This window comes from Eumetopias jubatus, unplaced genomic scaffold (genome assembly GCF_037043125.1).
Source record: "Eumetopias jubatus isolate StellerSeaLion01/CBP00866 unplaced genomic scaffold, mEumJub1_p1.0 scaffold_3, whole genome shotgun sequence".
Taxonomy (NCBI): domain Eukaryota; kingdom Metazoa; phylum Chordata; class Mammalia; order Carnivora; family Otariidae; genus Eumetopias; species Eumetopias jubatus.
Window position 1 is genome coordinate 118,846,781 of NW_028274809.1, and position 17,834 is coordinate 118,864,614.

The 17,834-nt window shown below is 45.9% G+C and overlaps 1 protein-coding gene across 2 annotated transcripts in view; it reads left to right on the top strand.

Moving 5' to 3' along the window:
* Positions 1-1,073: 1,073 nt before the first annotated feature.
* LOC114212219 (phospholipid-transporting ATPase IB) overlaps positions 1,074-17,834 on the top strand; it is a 573,423-nt gene continuing 556,662 nt past the window's right edge. For both annotated transcript variants that reach the window (XM_028106999.2, XM_088022179.1), the window contains exon 1: positions 1,074-1,149. In XM_028106999.2, coding sequence (XP_027962800.1) covers positions 1,074-1,149 — 76 coding nt within the window. The remainder of the gene's footprint in view (positions 1,150-17,834) is intronic.

Sequence of the window (17,834 nt, forward strand, 5' to 3'; positions counted from 1 at the left end):
TTCTTCCTGCTGAACTCTGTTCTTTTCCTCAGCCTCTGGTATTTATGCTAAATTTAGTGAATGATCACATCAATAAATGTAAGTTCAGACTCTACTTGAATCATTTTTCTCTTTTCATTCTGAGGTCAGAATTTCATCAGATATTAAATAGATTCAGCTTCCCCCCCCTTTGTGGAACTGTGCCCAGAAAGACCAAGCGCAGTTTAAACACTGATGAGTAAAAACAATAAAAAAATGGATCAAGTGACCTTGGACAAGTCACCTCACCTCTCATTGATTTTGTTTCCTATGGAAGAAGGTGTATGTGTGTGTGTGTGTGTGTGTGTGTGTGTGTGTGTGTGTGTCGCGAGCTAAGTATTCCTAGGGGCTTCTTACAGTTTTAACATGCCACTAATTAGAATTCTAGGCGGGCTGGGGGTTAGGAGTCTGGATTTCTTTTCGTTCCAGGCCCTACACCTTAGAAATACCTGTTCCTTGAAGAACCGATACAGATCCCACCAAAACAGACACAGAACAGAAACCGAGAAAAGAAAGGCAAGTTTCTGAACGGTTTTCACGGAACACTTGCACCGCATGACAAGTGACAGGTAAAATAGGTAGCAGACTGGCACAGACAGAAAAGGGTACCCCAAAGCGCACCCGTCTCCTAGGAGAGCCCCCTAGAGCACCGATCCATGCCCCCTCCTCCTCCCCGCCTTCTCCGCCACCTAAAAGCCCCCAGTCCCGCTTAACGGTCCAGATTCTCCCAGCCGCGGCCGCAGCCCGCTCCTCCTCCCGCTCGGCTCCCCGCCGGAGGGCCGGACCCCTCCCCCGCCGCCGCCACCCGGCCAGCGGGGCCCGCAGCGCTGGCGTTCGCGGGCGCTGCCGCATTGGCCGGCGGCTGCGGCACGGACGGCGCAGCCTCCCCGGGCGGCGGCCGCGGCACAGGCACAGGCGCCGGCGCTCACGGCGGCCCCGCAGTCCGGTCCAGGAGTGCGCCCACCCATGGCCCTCGGGCCGTCGCCCCTGCGCCCAGCCCTGCGCGCAGCCAACGCCAATCGCCCGGGGGCCGCCTAGCCCCCGACTGGAGCGCGATGCCGAACACCTCCGGCCTGGACAGAGCTCTTAAGATGTCCCTGCCCCGAAGGTCGAGGATCCGCTCGTCCGTTGGTGAGAGGGGAGGGGCGCCCGGCGGGGGGGGGGTCGGCGGGGCGAGGGCGCGGGCGCGCGGAGGGGAGCCACCGCCCCGCCCTCCGTCCGTCTCCCGCCGCGGGGGCCTGTCGGTGGCCGCAGGTTCCCGCGGCTCCGCAGCGGCCCGCACCTGAGGGGCGGGGCGGCCCAACACCTGCGCCGCCGGGAGGGAGCGGGGGCGTAGGAGACCCCAGTCCGCCCGCCGGGCCGGGGTGTGTGTGCGCGCGCTCGGTGTGTGTGCGTGTGCGTGCAAGCCGCGGCGCGCATGCCCGGCCGCCTCCACGCGGGGGTGCCCCGGCCTCCGCTCGGTGGGCTCAGAGACCGTCTGGCGTGTGCCCTGGCCCCGCGCGGTGTTTGCTGCAGAGCCCTAGGGAGCCAAAGGGTGGCAGGAACGTTTGTCGCTAGCTGGGCCCGCGGGCCTTGCTCGCGACCGCACGCACAGCCACCGCACACCCCACACTGCACTCAAGCGCCCGCGCGCAGGGACGCCAAACCTCTAAAGCCAAACACCCCCGTGCTTCAGACGCAGCCCCGCGGCCCCTCACGTCTAGACACTTGCATTTTGTTTCGTACAGAAATATTTAGAAACCCAAATCATGTTAAGCTGGATGTTCTGTGATTATGATCCACGACGGGTTACCTAGACCCTTAGATAATGAAACATGGAAAGGGAACTTGAGGAATGATTCGCTTCCCATTTCGGAACTGCCTGCAAGTTTGTAGATCATCTTCGATGGGAGGAAGGGACAGGGTTTGCAATTTGGGGATGGGGCACTTGTAATGTTTGTGAGATTTCTGTTGTTTTGATAAAATAGGCATATGAAAATAAACGACTTTCTATTTCTGTAGTTGAGTCATGTGACATGGAAAGAGCTATCAGGTCATTTCAACGACCAGTGTTTCTGAGTAACGTCAGGGCACCTTCAGATCCACCCGAGGAGAATCCCAGTGTGAAAGGATCGCGGGACTGAGGGCTGAGGCTACCCTGTGGGGAGTGCGGGCAGAAGCAGGGAGACCAACTGAGAGGGGACAGCTCTAATCCAGGTGCCAGATGGTACCTGTGGCAATGCTAGGGTGGACGGTGGGGGGGGGGGCGGGAGTGGGCATGTCCTCCATATGTTTGAAGGTAGACCCAACAGCATTTGTTCATGATTTGGATGTGAGGTTTCAGTAAAAGAATCAAAGCGGGGGGGGGGGGGGGGGGGCGGCTAGGAGGAAAAAGAAAGTCGAAGAACGTGTCTCGCTCACCGAGATGGGGAAAACTGCAGAAAGACCAGGGCTCTCATTTGGGGGGGCGGGGGGGGCAGGAATTTGGTTTTGAAGTGCCTGCGAGAGGGCCCAGTAGAGATGTTTACATCTCTGAGCCTGGAGTTCAGGGGAGTGGTCTACAGCAGAGATATAAATTCAAGAGTCCTCAGCTCGGTGGCTCTGTGACAGAACGGTTAATAATTTTTGAATGAGGGGCCTGCATTTTCATTTTGCAGTGCGACCTGCCAATTTTGTAACCAGTGTGTACAGACGTGGCCCAGAAGAGAAAGGTTCTTGGACAGAGGCCTGGGTACTGGACATTTCAGGGTCAGGGAGGTTAAGGCGACAGCCCCGGGGCTGAGAGAATGGCCAGCGAGGTCGGAGGAAAAGCCCAGAGCAGTGTCCTGAAGCTCAGTGAGCCCACTGTTCAGAAAGCAGGGGGGCTTATCTGTGCCCAGTGCTGCGGGGAGCTCGGGAACAGCGAGACCTGAGAAGAGTCCCTCATGGGAGGGCGCAGGTGGCCTTGCAGAGAGCTGTTTTTGTGTGAGCGTGGGCAAGAATGTCTATAGAACAGCTTCAGAGCAGGAGAGACGTAAGAGGATATCGGAAACCGCAAGTCCAGAAAACTCTTTTGGGTGAATTCTGTAGCAAAGGGGGAGAGAGCAAATTGAGTGGTAGCTGGAAGGGAAGATGTGAGTTCCAGAGAGGTTGTTCTATATTAAAACTAGTATTACAGGGGCGCCTGGGTGGCTCAGTCGTTAAGCGTCTGCCTTTGGCTCAGGTCATGATTCCCAGGGTCCTGGATCGAGCCCCGCATCGAGCCCCGCATCGAGCCCCGCATCGGGCTCCCCGCTCCGCCGCAAGCCTGCTTCTCCCTCTCCCACTCCCCCTGCTTGTGTTCCCTCTCTCGCTGTGTCTCTCTCTGTCGAATAAATAAATAAAAATCTTTAAAAAAATAAAATAAAACTAGTATTACAATCATTCAGTCGATGGTGTGAGTGTCAAAGTAAGGGGTTTTTAGGGAGAAAGGAGGGACAATGATCTGAGATCAACAAGGAGGAGCAGGGTCATCGAAGCAGAGCAGTGAAGGTAAGAAGTCCAGAGGTGGAGGAGATGGGGCATTTGCTGCTGAAAGGCGGCAAGTTCCAGAAGACAGGAAGGTTCTAAGAGGTGGAGTCTCTGTGAAGAATTTGCATACGGTGTGAGGAAGAAGGGGGACCTGGATAATGTGGGCTTCGTGGGGACACTCCTGTGAATGAGGATGAAGGGACTGATAGGCTGTTTGGACGAGGACCAGGGCAGATGGAAGTGCTGGGACTGGGGGTATGGTGAGGGGAGGGCTGGTCGGTGCTGGAGGGATGGCCCAGGAGTGTCCCGAGCTCCGAAACCACTTCTTTCCAGTTGACAGACCTGTGCTGCCATCACGAGTGGGACGTTGCCATCAGCACAACCAGCGCTCAAAGCTTTGGGTACCTTTGTCACCCATTCTGCAAAATGGCTTCACTCCTTTTGGTCCTTTACTTCTCCACATGTATTTTTTTTTTTTTTTAGATTTTTGATTTATTTATTTGACAGAGAGAGACGTCGAGAGAGGGAACACAAGCGCGGGGAGTGGGAGAGGGAGAAGCAGGCCTCCCGCCGAGTAGGGAGCCCGATGCGGGGCTCGATCCCAGGACCCCGGGATCATGACCTTCTGCTACACATGAGCAGAAGGCAGACGCCCAACGACTGAGCCACCCAGACGCCCCTCCATGTGTATTTTTAAAAGAACCTGTTTTAAAATGAAACAAAACAACATCCTTTTAGAATTTTGGTTAAATTTGCATTAAATTTACAGATTGGCCTGGAGAGAGTAGACATTTAAAAAAATGTCCTTTTAACCATAAATGTGGTTATTTCTCATCATTTCTATGTGTCTTCTTTTAGGTCTTTTATTAAAGAGGTATAATTTTCTCCATAGATTTCTATGCATTTTAAAAGGTTTATTCCTAGATACTTCTGTTATTAGAATGAATGGGGTTATTAAAAATTACATTTTTAGTTGGGTTGTTGCTGATGTCTAGGAAAGCTATTGAATTTTTATGTTGTGTATCAACAACCTAGTGAACTGTCATAAATTTTCAAAGTTTAGGATTCTCTTAATTTTTTTTGTGTAGACATCCTCATCTGCAAATAATAATTTCATTTCTTCCTCTATAATTGTTATACCTCATAATATTTTTCTTATTTGATGATATTTGCTAGTACTGCCAATAAAAAGTTTAACCAGAGTGCCGTTCTTGCTTTGCTCCTAGAATATTAAAGGGAATGCTTCCAGGATTTCATGTGCAGGGTGATATTTGCTGTTGCAGTTGGTACCTGCTCTGTATTACTCTAAGGAAGCACTGTGCTCTTCCTACCCAGTTCTTCATTTAGGGCAGAGGCGGATTTATTGTGCATATTAAGATAATCATAAGGGACCAGCAAAATACTTAAAGATACCTGGGTAGTTGTCAGGTCTTTCCCTTTCCTCTCTGGATTTTTGTGTTCATTAAAAGTGAATTGCAGCCCATGCATCAGAATGGCTATTAATAAAAACTAGTGACATCAGCAAATGCTTGCAAGGATGCAGAAAGCTGGATCACTCCTGCGTGGTTGCTGGGAATGTAAAATGGCACAGCCACTCGGGAAGGTTTGGCAGTTTTTTTTCTTTTCTTTTCTTTTCTTTCTTTTTTCTTTTCTTTTCTTTTTTCTAAATTGAAGTAATGTTGACCCAGTGTTCCATTAGTTTTGTGTGTACAACATAGTGATTGGCCATTTCTGAATGTTATGCTGTGCTCACCACAAGTGTGGCTACCGACTGTCAGCATTCAGTGCTACACACTCTATTCCCTATGCTGTACCTCTTGTCCCCCCGACTTATTCATTCCATAACTGGAAGCCTGTACCTCATCCATTTTGTCCATCTCCCCCTCCCCTCCCCTCCTCTCCCACTCCCCTCCCCTCCCCTCCTCTCCTCTCCCCTCCCCTCTGGCAATCACCAGTTTGTTCTCTGGATTTAGGATCTGTTTCTGCTGTTTTTGTTTGTTTTGTTTTTTAGATTCCACATTTAAGTAAGATAATATGGTATTTGTGTTTGTCTGACTGCTTTCACTGAGCCGAATACCCTCTAGGTCGATCGATGTTGTAGCAAATGGCAAGATTCCATTCATTTTATGGCTGAGTATATTCCATTGTGTATATAGACCACATCTTCTTTATCCATTTCAATGATCCATGCACAATTATCAATGGACAATTAGGTTGCTTCCATGTCTTGACCATTGTAAATAATGTTGCAGTGAACCTGGGAATGTTGCAGTGAACCTGGGGGTGCTTATAACTTTTTGAATTAGTGTTTTTGTTTTCTTTGGGTGAATACCCAGTAGTGAAATTACTGGATCATATATCATTTCTATTTTTAATTTTGGGGGGAACATTCATACTTTTTTTCCACAGGGGCTGCCCCAATCTACATTCCCACCAACAGTGCACTAGAGCTCCCTTTTCTCCATATCCTCACCAACACTTGTTAGTTCTTGTCTTTTTTATATGAGCCATTCTGACAGGTGTGAGGTGACATCTCATTGTGGTTTTGATTTGCATTTCCCTGTGATGAGTGATGTTGAGCATCTTTTCATGTGTCTGTTGGCCATCTGGATGTTTTCTTTGGAAAAATGTCTGTTCATATCTTCTGCTCATTTTTAATTGGACTTCTTTTGGTGTTGAATTGTATAAACTCTTCATACATTTTGGGTATGGTAGTTTCTTAGAAAGCTGAACAGCAACTGTCATTTGATACAGCATTTGTAGTCCTGAGCACTGATTTTGGAGAAATGGAAACGTATCTTTACACAAAAACTTATACATGAATATCCGTAGCAGCTCTATTCATTTAGCCAAAATTTGGATGTCCTTTGATAGCTGAAAGGATAAACAAGCTGTGGTACATCCACACCATGGAATACTACTCAGAAATAAAAAGGAACCAACTACTGGCGTACACAACAACTTGGATGAGTCTCCAGGGAGTTGTGCTGAGTTAAAAAAAAAAAAAAAGTCCAAGTGCAATCCCAAAGGCTACACATCATCTTATCCTATTTATACAACATTCATGAAATGGCAAACTTGTAGAAAGGGAGAACAAATTAGTGCTTGCCAGGAGAGAAGGAGGTGTGGGGGTGAGAAGGATAGGTGGGTGACACGAGGGAGCCTTGTGTGGATAGAGATGTTCTGTGTCCTGACTTAGCCAACATCAGTATCCTGGTTGTGATATTGTGCTGTAGTTTTATAAGGCGTTTCCATGGGGGGAAGCTGGGTTAAGGGTGCACAAAATCTACTTTTCTTACAACTGCATGTGGATCTAAAATGATCTCAAAATAAAAAGTTTAGTGGGAAAAAAAAGTTAAACCATCGTAATTTTTATCAAAAGAAAATAGTCATCATATTTCAGGTCGGTAATGTACTCTCAGTTCAAGACATTTGAGTGATAATATTATAATTTGAGTGATAAAGCAATTAAATTGTTTACCACCTGTTTCTGTAACACGGCAGAACCTCTGGTTTGAGAAGCTTTTGCTTGGCCCATTAGCTGCTGTTTGATGTCTCTTGGTAGGGTCTGGGGCAGGGGTGAACTCAGACCTTGGTGCATTTTCCTAAAATTATTCTCATTTTGTTAATAAACTCACAGTGAAAGGATCAAAGACCACCATCTGCCTCAAGATTATGTGCTCAGCTGCATACTATTTAGGCAAATACTTCTGGGATTATTATTTTTTGCTTATGAGATATCTTTGACTCCTTCCTTAATCTAGATGTTCAGTGGTACTTCTGCAAATTCTACCTTTCTCCAAATATATATTCTGTGTTAGTGTCTCAGATATTTTACCAGGTGGTGGGAATGAGAAGACTAATAAGGGGTGGTCCCCCTGCCTATACAGAGCTTACGGTTGGCTCAAGATCGAGCCTTTCAGTCCAGGAAGGGAGACAGGGAGGAACTGGAGTTGTTGACTTTGACAAATATATGCTGAGTGCCTCCTGTGTGCCAGGCACTGCCCCTGGGGCTGGAGAAGGAGCGGCGAGCAGAGCAGGTGTACCCTCGTGGAGCCTTTGGTCTCACGGCTGGTTACAAGCCACGGGGTTAGTGCTCTCAACTCTCTTATCCTGACTCGCTCTGACACTCATGGACAGTGACACTCGTGGATGGTGATGCTCCAGAACAGTGCACACAGATGAACAGTGAAGTGGGTGTGTGGGGGGGTGGAGGTAAGGAGAGAGGACCGAAAGGAAGGGGAGTTGTTGTTTATAGACTATAGTTGTCAACAGTATCTCGGGACGAAGCGTCCTCCCTATCTTATTAAGTTTAGGGGTTTGGCTTAAATGATACAAGATTAGCAATGAAGAGCTGGTGGGCAGTAAGCATACAGAGCGAATACAGAACCCGGAGGAGAACACATCTGCCAGAAACTGTCCCTAGTGTCCTCCTCCAGATTCCACGTTGGGCCCATTCATCTCTTCTGTCCTCTCCTGGTCAGCAAAGGTGTTTTTCGTGGTGTTTTGTTTAAAAAGCGTTCCTACACGGACTTTGGTTTCCGGCAACAATGTGCCCCAAGCTTCAAGGGGGTAAGTAGGAAACGGAGGGCAGTTGAAAGTGGAAAGAGCTCTCCTGTTAGAACGTGAAGGTGTGTTGGAAGTCAGAGCTGGTGTATGGAACTCAGAACATGCAGATCATGATCTGCTGAGTGAGGAGGCACGAGCCCCTCACCTGAGGCTGGCAGGCAGCTCCTTCAGCACCCGAGTGCCCACTGTGGGAACGTGAAAACCCTCGGGGTCGTTTTGACTGAAGATGCACTTTCAGTACACTTAAACAAGGAAGTGGTCACAAGATGTATTACTTACAAATCCCAGAAATGGGGTTGGGGTGCAGTGAGCTCAGGGAGGGGCAGCCCTTTATCCCAGGTCATGAGTGAACAGGAGACAGAGAACAGGGTACAAGCACCTTTTATTTCAAAGGTGGTCGGGGTGGAGGGCACTAGCTTTTCCCGACCTTAACTCTAAGTGGTTATTTTTAAAAGGCACCTTGGGACAAGCAAAGTGGGAACTGATGGTGCCTTCCTAAACTCAAGTCCACCTCTACATGCCCGGAGCCTGGGTACGAGTCGGCTTGTCATACTGTAAAATACCTAGGCAGCAACCCAGAAACATAAGTGTTTGTCCTCACAAAGGGCTGGATGACGTCTCAGAAATGGCTTCATCCTCCAGTTTCACAGAGGAGGAAAACAATTCAGAGACATTCCTTGCTTGCTGCTTAGTGTCCAGCAGGACCAGCGAATCCCCGAGCCCAGGGTGCTTTGGGCCCCCTCCAACGCACCTGGTTCAAAATCACACCCAAGTTGAATGGAACACGTTCTGTTTTTGTCTTCTGTTCCTCAGATGGAAATACATAAAGAGCTGGGCCAAATTTGCCCTGCTTCTGTTTTCTGTGGCATCTATCCTGTGGGTACTCAATAAATAAAGCTCTGACTGAGCTCTGTCATGGATTAATTTTTGAACTTGATCTAATGGTCTAGATTATGTTTGGAAGTTTCTTTCTGGCGGTAGACATCAGGGTTAAAACACCTAGCTTTGGGATTGGAGAGAATTGGATCCAATTCTGTATGACATTGGCAAGCTTCCTTTATTTCTATTACAGATGTGGATGAAAATCAATTTTGTACTTCACGGGGTGGTTGTGATTAGTGAGTAATGTGTATAAGAATGCGGGCATTAATTATTTGATACATTAAGAGAACTTTGTGATGTAATCAAACTTATATTGACAATATGTCAGATCTTTCTCATGCTGCCCATCATCATTCAAAGTAAACTCCTGCACCCAGATACTTACCCTGCAAGCCAGCAGGATTGGCGAAAACTTCACTTGTCATTATTTCCCCCCTCTAAATCTCATGAGGAGGCCTAACTCGGAGTCATTATTGGAGCATTAAAACATTCTTTGCATGTCATTATCCAGGTGTATGTGATCACCCACCAAACGCTTTGATGATAGAGAATTCATCCTCCAGTGTCTCTGGAGGCTCTCACCTTTGGTTCATTTGTCCTGCCTTCAAGGCCCTTTTTTACCCTACAGGTAGCCAGTAAGCCCCTCAGTTGATGGCTTCGCTTGCTTAATAATTGGTTTTCCTTTTACAGTGGATGTTTCATCTTAAACCCTTCTCTGACAGAGGTTCCGGCTAGACCAAAGCGTTAAATTAAAATTATTCTCTAAAAACGTTTTCAAATGGTTATGGGAGGGTGTGTATAGAACACCTTTAAAGATGAGTTTCTGCCTTTCCTCCTTGGATCTTTACATTTACTAAATATAACCCCTGGTCAATACAACACTGGGTACAAGATATTATTTACATCCACTTAGGCCAGTAAAAGCGCACAGGGCAAATGTTAACAACCATTAAGAAAGACTAAAAATAGAAGTGATCTCATATCCATGCCCTGGGAGTTTTTCCCCATCATTAAGGGCAAACACAGGAGCAAGACCTGGGAGAGAGCCCTTGCCAGGATAGAGCACCAAGGAAGCAGGGATGGTTAGTGGCTCACGCAAAATACCCTGACAGCCCATAGGGACACAGTCACACATGGATACCTGTGTCTGCCTGCAAAGATGTGTTCATAAGAGTGCATGAATAATATTGTTCATTCATCCACAGTGATTGGGGAGGGCTCACTGTGTCAATATACCATAGATGGTTGTGTATGTGTGTTGTGTGTGTGTGCACATACTGTTTATGTGTGTCTCTTGCTCTGACAGCTCATCTCTTTGCTCACTGTCTGTAAGAATCAGAATCTGATATAGCATCACATTTCTCCCTAAAAAGTGATCTAATCCTGATTAACTTTGATTTAGAGGTTTTACATTTGCAAGGAAGTTTTCCAGTCTTTTGTAATCGTATGCCAAATAATAAGCAAATGTCACATTTCACACATTTTGGTGAAGTGTTTGGGTGCTGCTTCTCCCTCTTCTATCTCTGGAGATACTGTGTTAGCTGCAATCAGCACTGAGGCTCCAGGATTACTGTAAATATTTTAAGTACATTACTGAGACTGGTCATATGGGAAACGAGGGTAAGCAAATACTCCATGGAGGAAGGACCTCTCTACTCGGACATTTGGAATCTCATTCCAGATCCTAAGTTCAGGGAGCGTGGCTTTCTTCACTGGCCTTAAATGATGCCTGCATATCACAGAGATGCTCATTCACATTCAGAGGGAGAAAACCATGGACTGCTGCTGAGCTGTTCGGCTTCGTGCTCCACAGGATCAGCCTCTTATGAACTATTTTTAGCCACATAACGATTATCCTTATTTAAGGCTCTTTTCCATTTTCTTTTTGTTTTCTTTATTCTAAGGCACTGAGGAAACAGAACTTTGGTTTTACGACTACAGAATTTTTATCTTTGGACCCCCAAAGAGGTAGTTACTGTTTATCTAGCAAACGAAGTGACCTTTTTTGTCCTCTGAAATCTCTGGAGCCTCGCTCAGCAGCTGAGTTTAACTGACCAGATTGTGAAGGGTGTACGATAGCGTGCAGTGTTTCTGTTGTGCCCCCTGCCTCCCAGTCCCTTCCCCAGATTATCCGCGCTGTGCACCGGCGCTGGCGAGAATATTAGAAATACGCTCTCTGGATCCTCTCCTCGTTCATGTTTGTGTTAACCCTTCCTGATGCTTGGAAATGCGTCTATTCAACTCTCTTGAACTCTTCCACTGTCTAATTTTCAGATGTTCGGGTGTGGGCCAGTGTTCTGGAAGGGAAGGCACCAGTGTGGGCCAGCGATTGAGAGGAACTTCGGTAAAAATAAATTGGGCTGGGTGTAAACACAAGGGAAAGATCGCAAATGCAGTGCACGGTTAGGGGCTATTAGAATATTCTGGGTGAGAAATAATGAGGGCCTGGGCCAGGGCAACACCAGAGAGGGACTGACTGTGGGAAGTGCAGCTGAGTTGGAATCGACAAGGTGCAGAGATGGAACCAGGCAAGTGGAGAAGTCTGTCCATCTTTGGCTGCTCACTATTTGTCCTTTAGAGCCCAGATCCTTTGCAGAGAGTCAGCAACAGTCAGTCAGACATTATTGAAGTCGAAGGTGACTTTCTAGATTTCTGCGGTCCCAGATGGCTACTGAGCACCCGAGGTATGAGTCAGACTTAGCCGTGCTGAAAGTGTAGAAAGCACACTGGAGTTTGAAGACTCACTATGGAAAAAGAATCTGAGCCATCTCATTAGTAATGCTTTATGTTTTTTATATATTGAAATAATATTTTGGATAGGTCAAGTTAAATAAAATATATTATTCCAATTATTTTCTGTTTCTTTTTACCTTTTTTTTAGTGTGGCTACTAGAAAATGAAAGACAGTGTATACAGCTTGGATGACTGCATAGATGATGTTGTCCAAACATTTGTGATGTTGGACATCCATTGACTATTCATAGAATTGCAGACTTTTGGAAATAAAATTGTCTAGGAGCCCAATACCCTCCTTCCTAGGGGAGGAAACCAAGGCTGTGGAGGGTTACATTCTGCAACTTGCCCAGCATTCCAGGGGTAGTGACAGCCCAGAGCCTGTGTCTTTCCACTCTTCCAATATTCTTTTCAGGGTTATTTTGTCTTTCTTTTACACTGGGTGAAAATCTCTCTTGGACACAATCTATGCAGTCCACCTTAAGTTTATTCTGAAAATTAACTGGCTCATGGTACAGTAGCCGCCCCCCCCCCCCCCCCCCCCGCCCATGTCTTCAGTTTTGCTTTGGGTAATTTCAGTCACCAGCAGTCAAAATGCCCTCTGGAAACAATGATCCTCATTCTGGCCAATCGACGGAGGGTCAGTAGTAGCCTAACCCTGTGTCACAACGCCTGTGTCACCGACCTCACTTTGTCTCATCATGTGGGCATTTTATCATCCCACGTCATCACAAGAAGAAGGGGGAGTGCAGTGTAAGAAGATATTTTGAGGGAGAGGCCACATTCCCCTCACTTTTATTATAGTATATTGTTGTTACATTGGTCTGTTTATTAGTAGTTATTAATCTCTTACTGTGCCTAATTTATAAATTTAACTTATCACAACGGTGTATGTATGTATAGGAACACCATAGTATACATAGGGCTCAGTGCTATCCACAGTTTCAGGCATCCACTGGAGGTGTTGGAACATGTCTTTGTGGATGGGGGCGGTTACTGTACTGCACAATTCTGTTGTATTTCTCTGAACCTAACGTCTAATAAAACCTACTTGCTTGAGTGTTTGTCATCTGAGATCATCAGTCAGTATTTGCAGAGAGGATCTTCAAATATTACGCACCTGCACTTTATGATTAAATGAACTTTTGGCCACATGCTGCGCGGTCTAGAGCGATCCGCTGGCAAATCTTACCCGCCCGCAGGACAGCCTCCTTTACAACCAGTGGGCGTTCTCAGTATAGATCTCCTCTTCCCAGAGGCCAATCAGTAATTAGAGTTGAGTTTTTTAAAGATACACATTTTAAAAATGTTTCCCTCTTAGTGTATATTTTCTTCATAACTTTCTCAAAAGGGTGTCCCCCAGAAATGGAGAAAGTAAACACAAAAGAAAAAAATAATCCAAGGGCTGTGTTCAAACACCATTAGGCTATGAGTGGCACTGAGTCTTGTTGAGAAGACAAAGTAGGTTTTATTACCAGGGGATTAAGCTGGGCTTTTGAGATTGTTCCTGTACTTTGAGTTTTTAGGAATTTCTTTTAACATTGATGAGATTATGGGCTGTGATACTATACAGGCTTGGTAACTGAGATGATATTTGTGTTGTTAGCAGTCTGATTATCTTGTACCAGTGGCGTGTGGTTGTTTTGCTTTAGGGGTAAGATTTTTTTTTTAAGATTTTTATTTATTTATTTGACAGAAAGAGCACAAGCAGGGGGAGCAGCAGAGGGAGAGGGAGAAGCAGACTCCTTGCTGAGCGGGGAGCCCGATGTGGGGCTCGATCCCAGGACCCTGGGATCATGACCTGGGCAGAAGGCAGACACTTAACTGGCTCAGCCACCCAGGTGTGCCTAGGGGTATGATTTGACTCAGTCTGTGAGTCTGTGTAACGGACAGCTCTGTTGTCTGTCGTCTCTGATATATTTCAGTAGAGGTCTTGGCTTTATGAGCATGGCTGGAGAGCATGACTGAAGATACCCTGGGTAGGAGAGGTAGTCCATAGTTCCAAGGCTGCCGTTCAGGCTCTTTCATTGACAGGATATACCAGGGCAATGCCAGCAGTATGGTGCTGAGGCAGAGGAGAGGACATCTTGGATGTGGTGACGGCTCTGCCAACTCTCAACTTGGTGCTGTGACGTCACACCGTGAGGTCAGCTCTGTAGTGTTGCACCGTGACAAATGCATAATGGCATGCACCCACCATCACAGTATCTGTCACTGACACACAGTACTGTCACTGCCTTACAGGGTTTGTCCTCCCCTGACTCCTCCCCTGGCTACCGCTGATCTTTTTACTGTCTCCATAGTTCTGCCTTTTCCAGAATATCATTTGGTTGGAATCCTATAGGATGTAGCCTTCTCAGATTGGCTTCTTTCACTTAGTGATATGCATGTAAGATTCGTCCATGCCTTTTCATGGCTTAATAGCTAATTTTTTTTTTTTTAATCCCTGAGTAATATTCTGTTGTCTGGATGTACCACAGTTTATTTATCCTTTAAGCTACTGAAAGACATCTTGGTTGCTTCCAAGTTTTGGCAATTATGAATAAGCCTGCTGTAAACATCTGTGTGCAGGTTTGTGTGTGGACATAAGTTTTCAACTTCTTTGGGTAAACTAGATCATATAATGATCTAGTTTATTTATTTTATATTATTTATTTATATTAAATATAGAGTATATTTAATTTTGTAAGAAACTGCCAAACTGTCTTCCAGAGTGGTGGTAGCATTTTACATTCTCACCAGCAGTGACTAAGAGTTCCTGCTGCTCCACATCCTCACCAGCATTTGGTGTCCTCAGTGTTTTGGATTCTAGCCATTCTAATTGCTGTTTTAATTTGCAGATCCTTAATGACACATGATGTGGAGCATTTTTTCATATGCTTATCTGACTATCTGCATATCTTCTTTGGTGAAGCTCCTATTCACATCTTTTGCCCATTTGTAACTCAGGTTATGTGTTTTCTTATTGTTGAGTTTGAAGAGTTCTTTGTAAATTTTTGATACAAGTTCTTTATCAGGTATGTTTTGCAAATATCTTCTCCCAGTCTGTGTCTTGTCTTTCACTCTCTAAGTGTCTTTCCCAGACCACTTTAATTTTAACAAAATCCAACTTATCAATATTTACTTTCATAGATTATGCTCTTGTTTCAAGTTTTCTCTCAATATTTTTCCTTAGCTTTTTGAAACATACTATGTGTAAACTTATTTTTCTAGAGGGTATTTTAATTTGCAAATTACACATACTATTTTTTTCCCCCTGACAGAGGCACCTGTACCCTTTTCCTCTCCACCCTGAGCCTGCGGACAAAAAAAAGACAAAAACCTTGGCGGTTTGACTCCCTCCCCCACTCCCTTCTCTGCTGAAATCCCCTGTGTTGGCTCCAGAGCGTAGCTAACCGGTGGTATTTACTGCTTTCTTTGCTCAGCAGCCTTCCTTATGTGCCATTCCGCATGTTGGGGTAGATCCCTTAGGATCTCCCAGTGACCATCTGTGAGTGTAAACGGATTCTTCCTGTCCCCGAAAATGCTTTTATGTCATCCTCCCTGTTAAGCGATAGTTTTGCTGAATACAGAGTTCTAGACTCAAAACTCTGTTCCTTCAGCACTTTAGGGAGATCGCTTCGTTATCTTCCCGTACCCAGATTTGCTGACGGGAATCTATGTCCATCTGATTCTTGTTCTTTGCCGCGAAGCTGTTTTCCTTTTTGATTAGATTTTAATGATATATGTGTCCTTGATGTTCTCAAGTTTCAATGTGATGGTCTAAGTATTTTCTTCTCCCCATCAAATGCTCAGCACTGGAGGGCCTTTCCATCTGAGAATGCTGGCTTTCTTTTGGGGGACGGTTTTCATCTGGTGCTGTCAGTCACCTGCTGTGTCCCCCCATCCCCATCCTCCCCCTTCCTACCCGCAACTTCCTCCACATGGCTGTTGGCACTTCTGTCTCTCCCTGCAGGTTCCTTAATTGGTTTTATACTCCTTACCCCTTAATGCCCCATTTTGGTATCATTGCTTGGTGTTACCTTTTAGTTCACTAATGCACTCTTCAGCTTTGGCTTTTCTTTTTTCTCCTTAGTTTAAATATCTGTGGACTTTTTATTTCAACAGCTATGTGATTTCTTTCATGATCTCTAACTGATTCTTTTTTCAGAACAGTCTAGTATCACATAAGATATTGAACACTCTCCTTTCCTGGAGGATGTGAATTACACATTTCAGTCTTTCTCTGATGGTTTTATCATTGGAGTGTGAGTTCTTTTTGTCCTTTTCATGCTGTTCATGCACTTAAAGTACCTTGTGATTCCAGAACTCATTTTTTTTTTTTTTCAGTTGAGGGTCCCTGGAGGGGGCAAAGCAGAGCTGCAGGGAGTGTCTGCACTGTCTTCAGTGAGTGCAGGACACATCACACACACACACAAACACACACACACACACACACGCATGCTACCAAGTGGGCTGCCTCCGTGGGTGGTGTGCTGAGCCTCTTTGCTCCTCATTCTTTACACATGAACAGCTCTGTGTCCCATGAACAGGGGAGGCTCTCTCCAAAGAAAAAGTATTGGTCAGTTTCCAAAGGGCCCATGTGTCCGTGGTTTAACCCTCGCCAGGTGTCCTACGGGACCACAGTAGCTGGGCGAGTTGTCTATCGTGCTCTTTCTTTTGCTGCTGAAGGGAAGCCACCACAGTACTCTATTTTCATTTGGTCTGTGCTGTAGTTTAGGCTGAACCCAGTCCCGACTTCAGGCAGGGATGCAGCCCAGATGACTCCAGTCCGACCTGCTTCTGAGTTCTGACCCTTACACATCCTCACTGGGTGTCCATGGGGAAGTTAGTTACCTGACTCCATCAGCCCCTCTTTCCTCATCCATAAAATGCAGGTGATCATAATACCCACCTTGCTGATTACTGAGACCTTGAACAGGATAACCTAGGGAGCACCTACCACTATCTGAAACTTAATGTTACTCATTAGTTATTATAAAATTAATAATTAAAAACAGTGACATAAAATGCTACTGTAATTATTTCGAGAGTAATATGCTAGGGATATAGGGCTCTGACCCTCCTCCATTTTATTTGGTCCATAAGTAGATTGTTAACTTTTCTCCACTTAATATGACCTCTATATGGATATCAAAGTCTTTGTCTGGAAAGTCAAATGCCAGTTGTAGTGGGCTTAATTTTTTTCTTTTTAAAGATATATTTATTTTAGGGCGCCTGGGTGGCTCAGTCATTAAGCGTCTGCCTTCGGCTCAGGTCATGATCCCAGGGGCCTGGGATCGAGTCCCGCATCGGGCTCCCTGCTCCTTGGGAGCCTGCCTCTCCCTCTGCCTCTCTCTCTCTCTCTCTCTCTGTCTCTCATGAATAAATAAATAAAATCTTTAAAAAAAATAAAGATATATTTATTTTAGAGAGAGAGAGTGCGCGAGAGCTCATGAGCAGGGGGAGGGGTAGAGGGAGAGGGAGAGAGAGTATCTCAAGCAGGCTCCCTGCTCAGCGGGGAGCCTGATGCTGCGCTCCATCTCCTGACAGGAGATCATGACCTGAGCTGAAATCAAGAGTCGGACGCCTAACCAACTGAGCCACCCAGGCTTCCCCATCGTGGGCTTAATTTTTAAAGAGCATTACAAAATTCTCATATCAGCAAATGCATTGGAGAATTTGTCTCTTCTTGTGAAACAAGCCAATTTTCCGCCTGATGAGGGTGCTTTGGTAAACTTAGAGGAATAGTGACCATGCAGAGCCCTGCTACCCAACCTCCCTGTGCCCACATTGGCCACTGGAAGGGATATGGGCATGCCGAGTTGGCACCGTTGCAGACTTGTACTTCTTAACTGAAACTGTGCTATGCTGAGTAGTAGTTTGCGCACTAATAAGGATGGATGGTTTTTCTCTTGGAATCCAAATTGTCATTTCCTCTCATCACTAAACATGGAAGGTGTGACAACCTCATACACTCCAGATTCTGAAACAATTTAATGGTGTCTCTTTTTTTTTTTTTCAACCTTGATTTCTGCCACAGAGCACATCTTTCCGGGACCTTCTGGCTTCTCAGCTGATCTTGTAAATACAACATTGAATCACTTTTTCTCTGGACTCTCAGGGGAAAATGTTCCCACTCCTTTAGCATTGGAAATAAAGAGAACAGGCTCATTCTGTGCTTG